Source organism: Python bivittatus, unplaced genomic scaffold (assembly GCF_059951505.1).
Source record: "Python bivittatus isolate LINGU-HERP-01145 unplaced genomic scaffold, Pbiv_v1 ctg000500_np1212, whole genome shotgun sequence".
In the NCBI taxonomy this organism is placed as follows: Eukaryota; Metazoa; Chordata; class Lepidosauria; order Squamata; family Pythonidae; genus Python; species Python bivittatus.
In genome coordinates this window covers 1,514,233-1,534,146 of record NW_028277079.1, presented here as the reverse complement: position 1 = coordinate 1,534,146, position 19,914 = coordinate 1,514,233, and the positions used below count along the sequence as shown (strand labels likewise).

Below are 19,914 nucleotides of genomic sequence, written 5' to 3'. Positions count from 1 at the left end.
GATGCCAAGTCCCAGGGCCTGACGCTGAAAAGACACCCTACCATTAAATTTCACACAGAAAAAGGAGTTTTTTACTTGGGGAAAACCCCCCAAATGCACGGCTTAGGGTTGGGGTACCAGCTAGGATTCTCTGTTTAAAAGAGATTAAATTTTAAAAAAAAGGTTCCCGGGGACTCTGCCACATTTTGGGGGGGCCTGCGCTCTTCAAGAAAACGAAAACAGCCCACAAGGGTTGGCACGAACAGCGCACAGCCTGTGGCGCTGCTTATTCCACACTCTCCTTTCGGTTCCCTGGCAGATGTGAACGAATGCGCGGAGAATCTGGGCATCTGCATTAACGGCGCTTGCATCAACACGGACGGGTCCTTTCGCTGTGAATGCCCCTTTGGCTACAACCTCGATTACACCGGAGTCCACTGCGTGGGTGAGTGGGGGCCTCCGCCGGCAGTCTCGGGGGGCACCCGGGCCATTCTCGGCTTTTTCCCAGAGAGAGGGAGCTGAGCCCCCTCCTTTCGCGCATCCTCGACAGACACGGACGAATGTTCCATCGGCAACCCGTGTGGGAACGGCACGTGCACCAACGTGATCGGGGGCTTCGAGTGCGCCTGCGACGAGGGATTTGAGCCGGGGCCGATGATGACATGCGAAGGTAACATCGACTTGATTTTCTTTTTCATTCACTCATTTGCATAGTGACCCCTCTCACCTAAGTGACTCTGGGAAGCTCACGACGGGAAAAAAACAACCGAACCAGAACAGGTTAAAAAACAGAAACGCGGAACCAATAAAACCCCCTTAAAACAAAAATTTATCGTCATCAGTGGCGAAGTCGACCACTACTCAACACAGCCATTGCAGAAGCTCTCGGCTGCTGCCAGACCCCAGGCGCGATGGCGGGGCCAGGTCTTCTCGGCCTTCCTAAAGGCCAGCAGGGTCGGAGCCGGTCGATGGTCCCCGGGTCGTAAGGCTGAAGACCATCCAGTCGTGTGTTCAAAGATAGACTTCCTCCACTCTGGGAGGATCTATTAAGATTGTATTTGTTTGCAGCGTTTTACGTCTCCTATTTCCCATGGATCCTTGGCAGCTTAACAAAAGCTGCACCCAAACTGGGAAACTAAGCTAGCATAAAACGTTAGGAAGAGATTGAGACCTTTGGAAGAATGGGGCTGTCACCAGGTGGTTTCTTCCCCTCCCTGGAGGTTTTCCAACGGAGGCTGGATCGTCCTCCATCCGGGATGGTGGAGCGAATCCTGCAGTGGGCAGGGTTGGACTGGATGACCTTGGAGGTCCCTTCTGAGTCTATGAAAACTGCCAAAGGAACCCAGTGTCCCGGAAGCGACTTCCAACCCTCCTCAACCGCTAATTTCTCCATGGAGGAGCTTGGAGCTACTAACGGTTTCCCCTTCCCCATGTGTGCGATCTCCCCGCTCCAGATATCAACGAATGTGCCTTGAACCCGCTGCTCTGTGCCTTCCGATGCCTCAACACGCTCGGTTCCTACGACTGCACCTGCCCGTCCGGGTACACCTTGCGGGACGACCGCAGAATGTGCAAAGGTGGGGCCCCTCCGCTTCGAGAAGCTCACCTTCTGGTGGGGCCAGTCAAGGAAATGGGCCCAGCTTTGAAAGGGGGAGCGGAGGAAGGAAAGTGCAGCCCCTGCCCAGCGGGGAGGAGGGCTGATGGAGCCTAATAAGATGGGAATTGTGTTTCATCTCACACACACACACACACACACACACACAGAGCACACCTCTGGCTCTCCGAAGGTCACCGGTCATGTTGGCCCTTTCAGTGGCTCTTCTGATCGTGGTCTGCTGGTGTTGCACGTCGACAGAAGGTTTTGCACACCAACAAAAGAAGGAATCTAGGCCAGAATTTTAGGTTTCCAGCCCTGCCAGGAGATTCGGGGGGCAGATGCTTCCCACCCTTCAGCCACAGCCATCCTTTAAGAATAATGTAAGATTCTAGTCCTCATGGCTCCAAATAAAAATGAGATGCATAGGACACATGCAGAGACCTGCTTTGATGCCCGTGAGATCTGTGGCCCTTCCTGCCCCACACCCGTCTCCTTCACTCTCTTTTCCTGCAGATTTGGACGAATGTGCTGAAGGGATGCACGACTGTGAGTCCCACGGGATGATGTGCAAGAATCTTATTGGCACATTTGCTTGCATCTGCCCACCTGGGATGCAACGCCGGCCTGACAGCGAAGGCTGCACAGGTGAGGCACATTGAAACATTCAAGTTCCTAGTCCATGTGTCTTGGTGCAAAACAGGCGAGGAAGCCCCCGTGAATCTAGTCCAGATCATGCGAAGGAATTGTGCCCTCTCCTCTGCCCCATTGGGAGTCCGGTCCTGGGCGCCCCGGTGGAAAAAGCAGAGAGAGAAATTGGAGCGTTGAGAGGAGGGGGCTGCCAAGGGGGCGAAGGGTCTGGAAGGTCGTCTCTGAGGACCGGGGCGTGCTGAGCCTAGAAAGACAAGAGCTCCGTGGGGGGAGGCCGGAGGAAGGAGGCCTTCCAGCCCCAGAGAAGAGGGAGAGGCGCATTCTCTGTCACCCCGGGGGGAGGGGCAGGGGCAGGGGCAGGGGCAGGGGCAGGGGCTGGGCGGGGGGGTTAAAGCTGCAAGGAGGGCCCTTCAGGCCGAGCGGTCAGCAGGAACATCCTGGCTGCGCGAGCTGCCGGCCAGCAGCAGAACTCGCTGCCGCCTGGAGTAGGTGGGGAGTCCTCTTCGCCGGAGGTCTTCAGACAGGCTGGACGGTCATTTGGCTGAAACACTGCAGGGAGTCCCGCGCTGAGCTGGGGGTCACGATAGATGACCTCCAAGGACCCTCCCAACCCTCATGATTCTTGCTTCTACTCTAAACTTGGAGCTGGCCCATTTTGGGCACAAGCATTTCCTGTAGAAAACGGCTGCTGATATTTTAGTAATATCAGCAAAGGGAAAGAAATGCTTTTTCACATCTGCGCGCTTGTGGTTCTCGATCCTTTTCGCGACCGAGAGCCTCACCGTAAAAATAAATGAAAAAATATCCTCCTGTGATGATCCCAGACACCAGAGAGACATCCTCTGGTGGTCATTCGCAGAAGAATTCTGCCTGTTGCGAACGGAGCAAAGCCCATCTCCGCTCGGTTTAGGCCCAGAGGTGAGATTCGAACGCAGACTTCCTGCTTCCAGGCTCCAGTGGGAGGCCCAGCCAGAGGCCCCTTCCCCGGCCCCAAAGGAAGGGCCGAAAGACATGCTCCCACGCGCGTTCCTCCCAATCCAGATGTGGAAGCAATGCCCCTGTTTTCACAGGGGCAGAGCGACAGGGGGGCTGGGTCGCTTGCGTTCCGCTACACGCAGACCAGGGGGGTGGCCGGGCGGGAACACCCAGTGGTCAGACTCCCGTCACGGTGGGTCGAACGCTTTGCTCCGCTGCGCTTCGCTAAGGAAGGGAGGCGAGGGCAGTGCTAATGCCGGAGAAGCGAAGGTCCTGGTCTGCTCTGGGAAAGATGAGACCCAAACTTCTTTGTTCAGTCTCTGCAAACCAAACCAGGTGGGGGAAAACAGACCCTGCGGGGCTCGTCCTGTTTCACCCACTTCCTGGCATCTGTGCGAACCTTGCCCTTCCCGCAGGGATGGCGTTTGCGGGAGGAGGCTCTTCCTCCCAACTCCTCACCGGCCCCGTTTCTCTTTCTTGCCGTCCCCAGACGAGAACGAATGCCGTACCAAGCCGGGCATCTGCCCCAACGGGCGCTGCGTGAACACTGTGGGCAGCTATCACTGCGACTGCAACGAAGGGTTCCAGAGCAGCCCCTCGGGCACCGAGTGCCTCGGTAATCCACGCCAATCCTGTGCTGCTTTCTTGGGAAGGTTCAGGCAGGAGGGATCGGTTGCCACCAGAGATCCTGATGGGCTTTCCATTTTCCAGGGTTCTCATGCATTATGAGCTTTTTAGCTTCCTCCTCCTCGTAATTTGATTGATTGATTGATTGATTGATTGATTGATTGATTGATTGATTTTCTATGCCGCCCACCCCATCTGCAGCTGGGACGCTAGAATGAGGGCAGGTCTTGGAGTGATCAGAGGTTTAATACAGCTCTGTCTTGGGCCTGATCTGGCTCCACTATTATGGACTATCCACTATTATGACTATTACAATTCTATTTATTGCCAGCAGAAATTCGGAAGCTGCAGAGACGTCATTAGGCAAGGTGTTCTCACTCCACCACACTAGGCTACAAAAGGATGTTGTTACGCTATGCCAGTGTTTCTCAACCTCGGCAACTTTAAGATGCGTGGACTTCAACTCCCAGAATTCCCCATGGCTGGCTGGGGAATTCTGGGAGTGGAAGTCCACCCATCTTAAAGTTGCCGAGGTTGAGAAACACTGACTTAATCAATGGCCTAAGAAAAGTGTATTCATTCAAATCAGGGGAAAGAATAGTAACTTCCAACGTTTACTCGTTCCCTTTCCAAAGCGAGCGCTCTGTATCTTTAAAACATAATGGAAAAGATGGGGTCTGCCACTTCGGTGGAGGCTCTGTGCTGTTAGACGGCTTGGGCAAAAGTGCCAAGAATGCAGAAAGACGAAAAGTTCATCACCCCCAGATTTCATGACTTGGGTCCTCATGGGCTCACGGTCGTGTCCAAGAGCCTGCCAGTTAGAAGGACGACCCTGATGGGGTTCTGCTAGGCAGTGGCCTGGGTGTGCATCTGCATGAATACCAGGAGTGTGTGCCAAGCGTATATGATGCCACCCTTCAACCCTTGGCATAGCGCCCTAGAGTCAGAAAGGGCTCCTCAGCCCATCTAGTCCAACCTTTGGGTCAGATTCAACATCCCAGACAGGGGATTGCCCAGCCTTCATTTGAATGCTTCCAGTGAAAGGGGGCCCCCGCCTCTCTGGGTCCTTGCCCAGCTCCCCTTACTGCGAGGGCGGTAAGTTCCCCGTGGGTTAAAACTCCACGGAAGGCCGTTCGGGCTAGACATAGAGGAACGTCCTGCTGGGTGAGGGGGGACTTCTCCTTGAGTGGAGGTCTTCAGGGCTGGGTGGGGCGAGCGGAGCACGGGTCGGGCTAGGTGGCCTCAACAGGGCGTGAGTGGAGGGCGTTGTGTGAACATCACCACTCTTGGAAATCAGGTCTGAAAGAGGCGGGTTCAAAGGGGTGTGATGCTCCCCTACAGCTCTGAGCAAGGCTTAAGAGGGGGTCCCTCCCCAGCACCCCACTCCTTGTCCTCCTAGAGATTCACTATGGCAGTGTTTCTCAAGCTCAGCCGCTTGAAGATGTGTGGACTTCCACTCCCAGAATTCCCCCAGCCAGCATGGCTGGCTGGGGGAATTCTGGGAGTGGAAGTCCACACATCTTCAAGTGGCTGAGCTTGAGAAACACTGCACTATGGGGAATGCTGAGGACCCCCCCCCTCTCCATCTCCTCCCCCACAGACACCCGCCAAGGGTTTTGCTTCACCGAAGTGCTCCAAACGCTGTGCCAGATGTCCTCCACGAACCGGCAGCAGGTCACCAAGTCGGAGTGCTGTTGCAACGGAGGGCGAGGCTGGGGGCCCCAGTGCGAGCTCTGCCCCTTCCTGGGCACTGCCCAGTACAAGAAGATGTGCCCCCACGGGCCGGGCTACATGACCGATGGGCGAGGTGAGTGTCTTCCTTGAAAGGGCAGGTCCTCCTTCCCTTAACGGAGCACGTGGCCCCTTCGTTGGGTCCCTAAGGTTCAGGCGACCCACCAGAGAGAGAGAGATTTCATTCTTTCTGGCCTTTTCTGTGGGTCTCACGATCGCTTTAAGTCGCCTGATTTTTACAAGGCAGCTGAATCAAACCAGAGCTCCGTCGACTGGACCGAAATAACCTGAATGCCCTTCAGTAGACTTTAAGGCTGTGTAACTAACTCTAATGAAGCTGCTTGAGGTTACAGTCATTCTTCAAGGAGCTTCATCGAATTTACTGCCTGTGGGTGATAGCTGCCTTTAATGCAGCGGCTTCATAATTTCTTGGGGGGGGGGGGAGGGATGGCATGGAAGGTTTGTCCCCAGCTTCCAAACGCCTCTCCTGAAAAAGGGGAGCGTGAGATGTTGTTTTGGAGGGGGCGTCCTTCCAGGCCATGCACCCCCCATCCCTTGGGGCCTGGGCTGGTGCTGGGGAGGACCACTGGTGCTGCAGTGCTTAATGGAGGATCCCCCAACCTCGCCCCCCTGCAGATATTGATGAGTGCAAAGTGATGCCCAATCTTTGCCAACACGGCCAGTGCATCAACAGCGTGGGCTCCTTCCGCTGCCACTGCAACCTTGGCTACGCTCTGGACATCACTGGGACGCTCTGCCAGGGTAAGAGAGCCCATCGGTCCCACCGGTTTCCCTTCTGTGGTGGCTGGGCTCACACGTCACCCTCGGAAAGGGTCCCCCAAATCAAGATTGCACCCGGGCCTGCGGGATGGAAGCCCTGCGTTGCGAGGCAGAAAGGGGGCGGGGCTTCCATTGCACCCCTGCAGCCACCATCTTGACTTTTATGACCCTACCCCCACCTCGGACACCCTTGCTGGTCTGACCCACTGTGGGGGCGTAAAGAGAACCTCGCCGTGCGGCGGGAACGTCAAAACCAAGTTGTGGAGCATCCGGGGAAGGAACGAACCCACGTTGGCCATTTCATTTCATTCGAAGGGTAGAATTTCGGTTGGGAGGGGGCTTGGCACGTGGCAGGCGATGGGAGGCCCACAGCCAGGCTTCACCACCCCGGGGTGAAAGGCAGTAAGGCCGCAAGGAGGGCCACTTGGCCCTAACTGGAGACTTCATCCCCTTCCTTCGCCCCTTAGATCTGGATGAATGCAGCCAGTCCCCCAAACCCTGCAATTTTATCTGCAAGAATTCGGAGGGCAGCTTCCAGTGTTCGTGCCCCAGGGGGTACTTCCTGCAGGAGGATGGCAAGACTTGTAAAGGTGAGATAGACCGGGGCTGTCCCAAGGGGGGACCGTAGCTGAGTCTCCCATCCGTTTCCACATCTCTCCAAATATTGGGCCCTCCACAAAATCTCTAAAAGTGTGTCTTTCAAGAAAGAACAAGAGTTTGAGAAAGTTTAGAGCAGTGTTCCTCAAGCTTGGCAGCTTGAAGAGGTGTGGACTTCAACTCCCAGAATTCCCCAGCCAGCCATGGGGAATTCTGGGAGTTGAAGTCCACACCTCTTCAAGCTGCCAAGCTTGAGGAACACTGGTTTAGAGGAATACTTAAGAGTGAATTTCTATGAAAGTTTTTAAAAACCTAACCTTAATAGCAAAACAGGAAGGGACTTATGAGTAGGCGCCTATGAAAGAGATGTGAGTGGGAATTCCATGAAGTTGTCCATCTCTGCCCCCCTCCAAGAGGGAGGAAAGACATGCCTTTAAGCATGTCTAAAGTGCCTTTGGTGCAAGTTCTCTGCAAGATTGACTGAGATCTTGCTTTGTGCATTCACAGGAAAGACACACACACGTGCACAGTTTTCACAGAACCACACCAGTTAATATATACTAATATACCAGTGTTTCTCAACCTTAGCAACTTTAAGATATGGGGACTTCAATTCCCAGAGTTCCCCAGCCAGCGTGGCTGGCTGGGGAACTCTGGGAGTTGAAGTCCCCATATCTTAAAGTTGCTAAGGTTGAGAAACACTGGCATATTAGTATATGCAGTCTGGTGGTCTGTTTCCGGAGAAGATGACTCTTTATCTTCCTGAATAAATCAGCTGTTTATTGGCCCTCTTCCCCCCAACCCTGCCAGCCGCTAATCTAGTCGTCGATCTGGAACCCACAACTGTGGCCCCTGGATCCAAAGCCCTTCTTTGGGGGATTAGCAAATTCCAACCCACTTCCTCTGGTCCTGCTCGGTACCCCTGAACGTACTGGCAAGGCTTGGTGGCACCGAGGACCCTTCCTGTCTGCTGCCAGCCAGGCCCTGGCAGTGTGTTCTGCCTTGCCCGGCCTTGGCAGCTCTCTTTCACAGACCCTCTTTCTCTCCAGCTTGTTTTCTGGGAGAAGTAGATAGCAAATTGGTTCAATGACTGGATTTAATTATTTGCATTAGGGTTGACCGGGTGGAATTAGCTTAACTCTGCAGACCTGGTGTGCTTTGGGGTGGGGGGAAATGCCCCCTGGAGTTATTGACCCCTGTTTCATGTTCGCACAACATATTGACCTTGTTCAGTGTCTTATGGAAACTGGGCCAATCCGAACCATGAGGACTAGAATTCGAGTTAAATTTTAGGGGAGGGGGCCAAAGCTCAGCAGCGCTGCAAAGATACCCCACTTGGTGGGGAAACACACCTCCTTGACCTTCTGGAGAGCAATTTCCAGGCAGGGTGGACAGTGCAGAGGGAAATGGAGCTGGGCCGGGTCTTCCTCCAGTCTCCCTTGTACGCTGAGGGCTACCAGATCCGAGCTGTAAATATCCAGGTGGCCCCTAGGTGGCAGCCTGCGAGAGGCAGAAAACCCAAAGCCTTTGGTGCCCTCCGGTGGGCATTCAGATGTCTGCGGCTCAGTTGCCGTAGGGATGGCCCCAGAGTCAGCTCTCAAGAGCAGAGGAAGAAAAAATTGCCGGAAGGAGAAAGAAGGTGGTGCATCTACTTCGGAAGGAACCCGCGAGCCTCTTCCCCCCCACCCCCCACCTGTAGGGTCCTCCACCCCCCACCTGGCAGGTAATTCTAGCTTCTTTCCTTGGTGCCCCAGACTTGGATGAGTGTTCCACGAAGCAGCACAACTGCCAGTTCCTCTGCGTGAACGTCATCGGGGGGTTCAACTGCAAATGCCCCCCAGGATTCACCCAGCACCATTCTTCCTGTATCGGTGAGTTATTCGGTCCCTATTTTCTAGGCACCGGCTCCCCAACACAGAATTGGGGGTTGCGTGGATCGGATTCCAGGCCAGGCTAAAACCAGGTTAGGTTATTTGTGGTTCAGCATTTTGTGAAAAACCCCAAACCCTCTGGGGTGAGGGTTTTACTGGCATCTTTTTAACTTTGCTAAAATTATTTTAGAACAGCGTGTATTTTCTCCGTCTGAATGGTGGAAAAGTGGGCTGCCAATTTTTGGCAATTATTAGGAATGCAGGATCCCTCGGCCACAAAATAGGGTCCACTGTTGCCCCAAGCTGCCCTCTGCGGTTTTGTGCAGTGTGTGAACTCAGCTGCAGCGTGGTTCCTGCATTCCAAGAACAGGCGGCATAGGAAAGTGCTTACTAGGAAAAGTAAGTACTAGGTCTCTCTAGCAAGCAAGCCAAGCTGCAAACGAACAGAGTGCTCAGAGATGTTTTCCACCACACTCCCATGCAGTTGGTTCTGTGCCTGCCCTTTCCAAACCCTGCCGGGCATTTTTTGGGGAACAGGATAGGGGCCTTTTTCATGTGATCGCTCACTACCTTTCCTTTTTGATCCCCTGCAGATAACAATGAATGCACAGCCCAGCCAACTCTCTGCGGGGCCAAGGGGCAATGTCTGAACACCCCCGGGAGCTACAACTGCGAATGCCAGAAAGGTTTTGTTCTTGATAACTCCGGCAGCAGTTGCGAAGGTGTGTGTCCACCCATGCACGCGTGTGTGTGTGAAGGGGGTAGGGTGCAACACGGGGGGCTGGGATCAGAAATCCTATGGCAAAAATATGGAAAGGTATTTGTAGCAACAGCAGTTGGGTGTTACTCTGTTCCAGGAATTTTTTTTTCAGTTTTCCAGTCTCGCCTCCCAGCCTGGGTCTCCTGGTGGTTTCCCATCCAAAGACTAACCAGGTTCACCTCCATTTACCCTTTCAGGATCAGCCGAGATGGGCAACATCCTACCTCTTAACTGGTGATATATAGCCTATTCCAGTGTTTCTCAACCTCAGCAACTTTAAGATGTGTGGACTCCAACTCCCAGAATTCCCCAGCCAGCATTCTGGGAGTTGGAGTCCACACATCTTAAAGTTGCTGAGGTTGAGAAACACTGGCCTATACTGAGAGTCACTTTTCTATGAGATGGGTAGCTATACGATTTTGATTGATGGATTGATTGATTGATTGACTGATTGATTGATTGATAAATACATACATACATACTGGAATGGAAGGGAATGGCTGCCTCTGAAATATTGTGCCTAATTTTAGGGACGCCATCTCCAAAAAGGTATTAATAATTATTATTTATTACATTTATATGCTGCTCAACTCCCAGCAACTCTGGGCGGTTATCATGAAAACCTTGGAAAAGAAATAGAATGTTCCAAGGGCTGGAGCACCTCCTTATGTGGAAGCTCAGTGCATCTGAGGCTTTAAAATGCAATAAATAAGAATCTTGATAGAAATGATATACAGGTAGTCCTCACTTAGCGACCACAATTGGGACTAGCAACTCGGTCACTAAGTGCCAAAGTCGCTAAGGAAAACTCACGTGACCGCGACTTACGATTTTACTTCTGCCTTCTCTATTAACTCTGCTTGCCGCAAGCCAGTTGCGAAGCACGCAAATTTATTTATTTATTGGATTTCTCCCCCGCCCATCTCCCCAACAACAGGGGACTCTGGGCGACTTACAGAAAACATTAAAACTATAAATATATCTAAAACACATAATACATCCAAAATTTAAAACAATACTAAAAATGGTGATTGCGTGACTGGGAGCCGCTGCGATGGTCGTAAATGCGAGGATTGGTTGCAAAGTTGTTGTTTTTCCACCGTCGTAACTTTGAATGGTTGCTGCACGAGGTAGTCGTTAAGCAAGGACGACCTGTGCAGTTATCCATGATGGAGAGAAAATGGAGAAACTTTCCTCTTGCTCTTCTGAGACGAGAGCCCCCAGCATGGTTGGATCGTGGGATATTCAAGACAAACAGAAGAAAGAGCCTCTCCCTGCAGTGCACTTGGACTGTGGGATGCACTGCCACAACGTTTTGTGAAGACCACCGCCGGCCTAGCTGGCTGTAAAGAGGGATGAGAGACGGTCAGCCCGAGCCAGCACGGCCGGACGTGATGGAAGCGGTGGCCCATCCCCATCTCCCGGGCTCACCATTCCCACTTCCACGGCGTAAGGCTGCTGGTGCTAATGCCCTCGCGGGCAGGGAAAGGGGCTTGCCCCCGTGGCTTCCCCGAGGGAGCCGGCTGGCCAGGCCTTCGCCCGTCCCTTTACACGCCTCTCTTGCGGCAATGAGTTCCGCTGGTGAACTCAGCCGCGGAGGAAGGCAGCTTTGCTTCGGTGGCCACGGCTGCTTTGGGTCCCTTAACTCCGAAAATGTGGCTCCCCTCCTTTTGCACAGACGTGGACGAGTGTGACGGGAATCATCGGTGTCAGCACGGCTGCCAGAACGTGTTGGGGGGCTACCGCTGCGGCTGCCCCCAGGGCTACATCCAGCACTATCAGTGGAACCAGTGTGTGGGTAAGTAGAGCCAAGGGGCCCGTGGCAGTGCTGCAAACCGGTGCCCTCCAGCCCCTCTGGATTCCACCCCCATAATCCTCAGCCATGGTTACACACATGGCCACCTACATCCTTGCACCCCGTAGCAGGCAGCCGAGCCCTGGGGCGGAAGGGCGAAGGCTGAGAGCTCCTCTCCAGACACCCTCTGGGTCTCCGCACCCTGTTCTCGCTTCTGCTTTGGGGCAGAGGGGCTGCATTGCCTGCTGCCAGCAACCCCCCAGCCAAATCCAATGTTATTTTTTCAAAAAAAGATAAAACGGACTTGCTTTTTTTCATAGCTTTAAATGTTGAAATCCAAATAGCTGCAGTTCCACAAAGGTTAATTGCAGAGCGCTTTAGGCCACTGTGCTGCAGCTGGCGACTTTAAAAAAAGCCGTCCAAAAGAAAGTGCTTTGCCCCAGGCAGACTCCCAGACAGCCGTGATTTACTTCGGAAGAGATGCAGCAAAGAGGCCCCAAATTATTATGATCAGTCGCCAGAGTATGCTAAATAAAAAGAATCACCTTCAGGCCCATGGCTGAAGACCGAGGCACACCATGCCCGAACTTGACACAAAAACCTGAGCACCTGCAGGGGGGTCAGAGGATGGCGGCTGTGAGGCTCATTAAAAAGCGGCAGGACTTTGAGCCATCTCGTCCCCATCCTCTTGCCTTTGGGTCACACCCCGCCCCCCTACCCAAGGGATACCCCTGCACAGAAATAAAGGCAACAATACCGTGAGATGCAAACACCAGACAGAGCAGGGGAGAAAATTTGACTGAAACAGAACCCTTTGGCAGGCAAGACCTTCTGTTTCCTGGAAATGTCAAACTTTAATCTGAGGTTGTGGGGAACTATGATGGCCCTGCATATTTTCCAGCTGTGGTTCGGTTTCCTTGCAGAGTTCTGCAGGCGCTTCTTGTCAGTTTTAAAAGTGACCCCGTTTTTCTGCATTCAGCAGAGGGAGGGGACAGAGACGTTCCTCGGGGGACTCTGTGCTGGCCTCTGGGCTCCTGGGTCGCTCTCCCTTGGGGGAATGTGAATTGTGAATCTACAGTCACCCCCCCCAAGAAAACCCAATCCTGGCACCCTGTGCCACGGGAAGTGAGGGGGACGTTCCTTTCCTGCCCACTCGTGGCCTTGTTGAATCTGGCTGGCCGCAGTTGGAGGAATGTTGCCGGGGGTCCCTCGGATGTTCTGTGCTGGGCTTCGGATGTGAAGCCAAATGTGCTTGGGAGCCTGTGGGGGCAAGGCTGCAGAAGGCGGCTGCACGAGCGATCGGGAGAAAGACGTGTCTCTTTGAGCGGTCGCAGGCCGCTGTGATGTTCCTGCCTCCCCGGGGTCCAAGATGCCTTTCTGAAATCAAATCCATACAGCCCCCCTCCTCGATTTACGGGGCATGCAACGTTCCTGCACAACCCAGGGCAGATCAGTCAGGATGTGCCCCTGGCACTTGAGGTGGGGCGGGGAACTCTCCTGCCCCCTGGCAAGCATCCCACCCCTCTTCTCGCCCCAGATGAGAACGAGTGCTCCAGCCCAGCAGTCTGCGGTTCGGCCTCTTGCTACAACACGTTGGGGAGCTTCAAGTGCGTCTGCCCGTCCGGCTTCGACTTCGACCAGGCTCTGGGGGGCTGCCAGGATGTGAACGAGTGCGCAGCCGGAGGGAGCCCCTGCAGCTACGGATGCTCCAACACCGAGGGGGGGTACCTGTGTGGCTGCCCCAGCGGGTATTTCCGGGCAGGGCAAGGGTAAGTGTCTCCATTTCTCCCCCACTGCTGTTCTATAGGGCAGAGGCCGTGACAGAGGAGGCATGCTTCCTAGGCCCCGAGAGAGGACTGTTTATTGCGGGGGCCTGGGACGCCCCCACCCCGCCCAACCTTACTGGGCAGGCAGAAATGATGGGAAATAGCTGGTCTCTCAGACAACCAGGCCCCGAGCCACGAGGGGCTCCGTAGGCGACAACCAGCACCATGAACTGCACCGGAAGCCAAGGGCAAACAGTGCAGTTCACAAAGCAGTGGGGATCCATGGGTGTATCTGGGGCACGCATCACTGCATTATGGACCAGCTGTAGCGTCCAAGTGGTCTTCAAGGGCGGCCCCATGTAGAAGCCAGTGCCCCGCAGTGAGACGTGACTACGGCAGGAGTGCCCGTCAGCAGAGCCTCCTAACCCGGGACAGGCACAAATGGTGCTCCAGGCGGATCTCCCGGCCACCGCTGCCACCTGCTCTTTGAACAGGAGTCGCGAGACCAGGAAGGCCCCCAGATGCCGCACCAACTTTTCTGGGGAGCGCTATCCCATCCAGGGCCATTGATGGAACAGCTCCAGAAGGAGGGGCCCCCAAACCCAGAAACACTGTCTTGCTGGGTTTAACCTCAACCTGGTCGTCTCCACCCAGGCCCACAGAGCCTCCAGGCACTGGGCTAGCACCTCTGTGGCATCCCTCGTACACCCTGGGGTGCAGCCCTGGAGTGGGTCTGTACAACTGGGTGCCCTGTGGCACCCTGTGCCAGAGGATGAGCTCACCCAACTGTTTCAGGCGGAAGTTAAATAGGAGCGGAGAGATTCTTGAACCCTGAGGGTAGACTGCTTCCCCCCTTCTACAACGACTGGCACCTATCATGGAGGAAGGAGGAGAACCGCTGTAAAACACCCCCAACCTGCTAGGCCAGCCCAGATACCCCTGCTGTGAGGCCCAACAGGGCAAGCACAGACGCAGCACCTCTGTCCAGAGGTCCTCCACAGGCGCAACCGGTGCTGTTTGGGTGCTCAAACTTGCTTTGAAACCAGACTGGGAAGGATCCTGACAATCCGCTTCTTCTAGAGGCTTTGGAGCTGGGCACCCACCATCCTCTCAGCAACTATCCCCAGAGAGGGAAAGTTGAGGACGGGATAAAAATGACCCAGCACCGTTGGATCCAAGGAGGCGTCTTTCTCCATAAAAGTGGAACCCCTGAAATTGTAGAAGTGTGATCCAGCGGAGCCCCTCCCTGTTGGCCACACTTCCTCCGCCCTCGTCTGCATGCTGGACTAACAAAGGAGAAAGTGGGAGCCCTCCTCTGCAGACCCCCGACTCCATTCAGGCTCCCCCATCCCCTGATCCACGTCTTTGCGCCCTCCAGGCACTGTGTCTCCGGACTGGGTTTCGTCAAGGAAGCCTATTTCCCGGCCCCCCCGGAAGAGGAGGAGGAGAACCTGCTGTCCCCGGAGGCCTGTTACGAGTGCAAGATCAACGGCTACCACAAGCGGGGCCGTCAGCGGCGCAGCGCGAACAGCACCCACGCCTACCAGGTGTGCCCACAGACCGGGGGGGACCTGCATCCTAAGGAGGGGGGCGTTCAAAATGTCCCCCCGATTTTAGGAGTTCCGCATTTACTGGTCCTCGTTCCTAGAGCAGAGCTGATGCCCCAGGAATCTCGCGTTTGTTTCTCTCCGGTTGTCGTACGACGTTGCTTGTGTAATCCAGGGCATCCACGCGGAGGAACAAAACAGCCACGATGGCAGCAGTTGAAGCCCCGCCCCTTTTATGCGTCCCTATGCAACACCCATAAAAAGAGGGCAGGGCTTGGATCGCAGCGCGGTGGGCGCCATTTTGATCTTTCTGACCTCCCCCGTAGATGCCCGCTGTAGTCTTTCATTCAGTTAATCTGGTTCTTGTCCCTCTTCCTCAGCATGAGTGATGCAACATCACAATTAGCAGACCTGTTGTGAAGCGTCTGTCAGGACCTGTTTGTGGCTTTGTTCAGATTCAAGTAGTCCTCACTTACTGACCGCAATCGAGACTGCCAACTTCGTCACTAAGTAGTGCAGTCATTAAGTGAAGTGCCATGCAACCACACAGATTTAGGATATCCGGCTGCGGTCATTAAACAAATCACCACGGTCATTAAGTGCAACATAACATGATTGTGACTTGTGATTTCCTGCTGGCTTCCCCATTGACTTTGCTTGCTGGAAGCTGGCTGGGAAGGTCACGAATGGTGATCACGTGACTGCCAGACGCTGTGACTGTCGTAAATCTGTGCCAGTTGCCAAGCATCCACATTGCGATCACATGATCACTGGGACACTGCAACGGCCACAACTACGAGGATCGGTCGTAAGTCTCCTTTTTCAGCACCGTCGTAACTTCAAACGATTGCTGAACGAGTGGTCGGTAAACGAGGACTACCTGTAGAACAGGGTTTAATTTGTTCCCAGCCCTGCTGAGTCTTTGTCCTTGCTAAAAAAAAACAGGCTGGACCATCTGCTCTTCTGGCCTGACCGCCTCTTCTCTTTGCCTTCGGCAGGCCCCGGGGCTCAGCCTGGCCAGCATCGATGTGGAGGCGCCCTTGGTTTTCACGCTGAACCTTTCGGATCTGGGCCGGAAGACCCATATTCTGGAGCTCCTTCCTGCCGTGGCGCCCCTGGAGAACCACATCCGCTACGTGATCGCGCGGGGCAACTGGGACGGCCACTTCCACATCCAGCAAAAGGAGGGGCTGAGCTATCTGCACTTGGGCCGCAAGCCTGCCGCCCCCGGCACCTACCTGCTGGAGATCGTCAGCGTCCCCCTCTCCCGCCCGCGAGGGCTGCAGAAGCCGGAGGCCGGCAAGGGACTCGACCCCCTGGCCGGAGAGGTCGGCCAGGCCCTGGAGATGAAGCTGCGGCTTCACCTCTTTTAGCCCCGCTCTCAGAGACCCCAGGAAAACGTGGGCCCAGGCTGTACTGCACCCCATTCCGGCCCTCCTGACCCCAGAAGCAATCCCTCTGCCCCTCCGGTGCCCCCTCTGCCGCCCGGGGCTTGCAGGAGGGGAACAGCCCCGGGCCCGCCCATCCCTCCCGCTGCCCCAGCCCAGCATTCCAGTGCCTCTGCCCCTCGCCCCGGGGCATGAGCCCTCGCCTCTGCCCAGCTGCCTTCAAGAAGAGGATCTAGGACCAGCGGCCGGAAAGGCCCCAAGGCCGGGCTGAGGAGCCCGGCTGCGCCTCTCCCCTTGGAAATCCCACGTGGTGCCTCGGGCTGCTTCGCTAGTGCGCCCCGTGTCTCTCATCACCCCCCCTTTTAATCCTGGCCCCCTCGCTTCCACTGCTGAAGTGCACTAGAATGAACTGAACAGCATTAAAGGGCATTGAAGTCTGGCATCCGGAGGCTGAAGCAAAGGAAGACGTTTCTGTACGGGAAAGCCTTCCCACGTTTCCTCTTCCGTTGGATCTACCACGTGCCTTGAGCCCAGGAGGACTGGCAGAGAGTCCTGCCATCTTGTGCCCAGGGACGGCTAAGACGGCGTCCCTGGCCGTGCAGTTGAAGCTCTGCCCCTTTTCACCTGCATCCTCTAGCGAAAAGGGTGGGGCTTCAATCGTGCAGTCACCCTCTTGACTTTTTTGACCCCTCCCTGCAGACTCCTTCACTTCAACCCCCGGAATCCATAACCAGCACAGCCAGCAGTGTCGATAAGGGCACTGCCGGTAGCCGGACCCTCCAGAGACAGCAGGCGCCTCATTCTGGGCAACACCGATCCCAAGATTTTGAAGCCCACTAGAGTTAACTGAACAGAAGAGATGTGCCTTGAACGTTAAGTGGGACAATTGTCTCTTGAAGTCCAAAGGAAGAAACACTCTTATTCAGAAGGAGGAGAACTCTGCTTGGAGCTGAGGGGGCCAAGCAACCTGGGGACAACTGGTCTGCTGTGGTGGCAAAAATACTTGAAAACATACGCCTGGTACGGGCTCCGTGTTCGCCACGGAACGTTTTAGCTTGTCTTTCAGCATCCAAAGCCCGCCTGCCTAGTTTGCATTTGTTTAGTGTGTTCTGGGGGACCAAGGCGCTTTATTTTCTCTGTAAACCCACCCAACGACCCTTGGAGGTAGGTCACTATCAGCCTTCCCTGGAGTGCAGGTAAAGGGTTAGAAGTAAGAGGCTCCCGACGCATCGCGTGAAAACTGGGTTCGCAGGACACACGAAGCCAAAATGGTGCTGCTTGGGCTGTTTTGGCCTACGTGTTGTGTGAACTCAGCCCACGCTTGAGCAAAGCGTGGCTTCGTGTTGGCATGAGCCTTTGTGAACCCTCGTTTTCGATGCTGGGGGAAAACAAGCTGGAGAGCGCGGGGGGAGCCCTTGTGCACCAACACGCTAGTCGAGGCTGGACGGGCTGAGTCACGGGTAGCTCCGTCCCTCGCGTGGACGCAGCTCTCAAGGCTGAGATCTCGCCTGCGCCACCCCGCCTTGCGGTGGCTGCCCACGCATCCTCGCGGGGCGGGCATCTGCCTCCTGTCCTCTCTCGGCCGCAGCCCAGGTAGGAAAGGGCTCCAGCGTCAGGCCAAATTGCCAGACACAACTGAAGAGGTGCCTGTCTTTTGCCTCCCCTTTGGGGAAAGGAGCAGCCTCAGGAAGTCGAGCTCCCAGGAGAAATGCCAGCGTGAGGTGGAAATGCAGCTTTTTTCCCCTACTATTTTAATAGGGGTAGAAGATCTCCAGCAAGAACTGCCTTTGAGTAAAAGAGGAGTGTGAATTAGTGAACAGACGCGGTGCCTGGACAGGGAAGGGGGAGTGGATCCGATTCCCAGCGGGGGCACTTAGCTTTCCAACCTTTGCGTCTGCATTTCTCTAGCATGAAGCCTTCAAGCTGACTTCAGTATTAGCAAAATTAAACATATCCACACTGCTAGTTGGAAAAATAGCTAGATGCTTTTTTGCTAGTATTCTGCTAATACTGAAAGATTGGAGTGAGGAGGAGGTGGTCTTCCCAATTAAAATCAGGTATGATAATTGATCTTCCTTAGCTTCAAAGATCAAGAACCTAGTACACGTAGTCCTTGTTTAGTGACCACAGTTGGAACTGGCAACTTGATCATTAAGCGGTCACTAATTGAAACTGCGACTGTGCTTACAGTCTGAGTTCAGCTTTCCTTTGCTTTACAGACCTGCAAAGGTCATAAAAGCAAGGATTGGTTGTAAAGTTACTTTCTCACCACTGTTATAACTGCGAATGGTCACTAAATGAGGCAGTTGCTAAATGTAACTTTTTTCCAGATTGGTGCATCAAATTTGCTTCCCTTCTGGCATGTTAACCAACCTCCCCTGTCCCATTAATCTCCTCCCCCGTCCCCCTGCCAACGCTCTAGGGCTGCAGCGAGCCATATCACACATCAAGAAATTTTCTCACTTCTCTGGGAGCATGCATGGTCATTTGGGGTGAAATGGTTTGCAGAAAAACCTAGCCATCAAACTGTGGGCGGGTGAGTGGGCGGGTGCAGACATCCACTTTGGAAACAGCAGTTGGCCTGCTCAGAGCACCTCTGTGGCTCTTCTGCTGAAGCCTGGAAGGATTACCCCGGGACCCTAGTTTCTTTGGAAGTCTTTGGACCACAATGCCCTGAATTCCCAGTTCTGCTTCCTAGTCCTTCTGGAAGCCATCATTTTGGAAAAGATGGTCTTAAACCTGAATTCCCAGGAACTCTGAAGGATGGGTTACTCACCAGCATCTGGTTCTAATGTGCTGCAGGGAAAATAGTTGGGGGAATAACCAGAATTCTGCTTGACGCAAACGAAGGCAGCAGGGGGAGAGGATAAGGAAAGGTAAGTGAGGCTGTCAGAATGGACAAGCCGCTTGGTTGCTGACTCCATCTAAGAGGGCCAATATCATATAACCTTTCCAACAACCCTGCCAGGAAGGCCAGTTGCTTTATTTGCTTGACTGCAGATCGTGGCCAAAGTGACACCCACGGGTGGGAGTTTTCCAAAGGGTTCCACCAGTTCCCGTGGTAAAAAGAAGGCAGCGCTTCAATCACACTCGCAGCTGCCGTCTTGACTTTTTTGACTGCCACCATGAATGCCCTGGGGGCTGGACTAGGGGACCACGGAGGCCCCTTCCAATCCTCTGAAAGGCTGCAAATCGCAAACGCAGTCTCCAGGTTTGGGCGTGGCGTTCCCGTCACATGCCAAATATTACCTCGCTCTCCTCTCCGGGGAGCTGTACTCCTTGCCCCCCCATCGCAGGCCGTTCTGTCTGGGGAGGGACGCTGAAGACGCCTGGAGCGCTGTCTGAATTGATGCTGGCCTGCGCTGCAGCCCGCCTCCCCCCGAACCTCCAGGCAGTGCCCCGGGATCCTGAACACTGCTGCAGGCGACCCCCAACGCTGCCCGGGGGTGGGGGGGCCACCGGGAGCCACAAACCTCACCATGCCATGGCTGGCTTAGATTCCTCCCATCTGGGGATTTGACCAACGGTGCTTTTTTCCCCTTCTTTTATTAATAATGGTGACAATAATAATAATAATCAAGTAGTGAAGGTGTGTGCAAGTGCGCGCGCGTGTGCATGTGGGATCCCCCCCCCAGTTGTCTGTGCGTGGAGCTGCAAGGTGTGGCCCTCAGTTCCTCCGCACCAAGTCCATGAGCTTCCTTGTGCGTCTGCAGCCTGTTCACGGGGAGGGTCGGCCACACACGGCACTGAGACCGAGAACCGGCCGCACGTGCGGCTTGCCCCTTTTCATTCTGTATCACGAGCGACGGCAGCAATAAAGTTATTTTGGGTTAAATCTGGTGAGGCCTGTCTT

The 19,914-nt window shown here is 54.6% G+C and overlaps 1 protein-coding gene across 2 annotated transcripts in view; it reads left to right on the top strand.

Moving 5' to 3' along the window:
* The window catches only part of FBN3 (fibrillin 3), a 109,005-nt gene extending 89,106 nt beyond the window's left edge, over positions 1–19,899 (top strand). Inside the window, exons 51-64 of one of the 2 annotated variants that reach the window (XM_025173021.2) lie at positions 299–424; positions 530–649; positions 1,434–1,556; positions 2,090–2,221; positions 3,690–3,815; positions 5,427–5,633; positions 6,194–6,319; positions 6,805–6,927; positions 8,689–8,805; positions 9,399–9,527; positions 11,244–11,363; positions 12,898–13,129; positions 14,505–14,673; positions 15,672–19,899. In XM_025173021.2, coding sequence (XP_025028789.2) covers positions 299–424; positions 530–649; positions 1,434–1,556; positions 2,090–2,221; positions 3,690–3,815; positions 5,427–5,633; positions 6,194–6,319; positions 6,805–6,927; positions 8,689–8,805; positions 9,399–9,527; positions 11,244–11,363; positions 12,898–13,129; positions 14,505–14,673; positions 15,672–16,046 — 2,225 coding nt within the window. In that variant the 3' untranslated portion in view covers positions 16,047–19,899. The remainder of the gene's footprint in view (positions 1–298; positions 425–529; positions 650–1,433; positions 1,557–2,089; positions 2,222–3,689; positions 3,816–5,426; positions 5,634–6,193; positions 6,320–6,804; positions 6,928–8,688; positions 8,806–9,398; positions 9,528–11,243; positions 11,364–12,897; positions 13,130–14,504; positions 14,674–15,671) is intronic. The other variant, XM_088147421.1, reaches the window with a different exon arrangement.
* Positions 19,900–19,914: the final 15 nt, after the last annotated feature.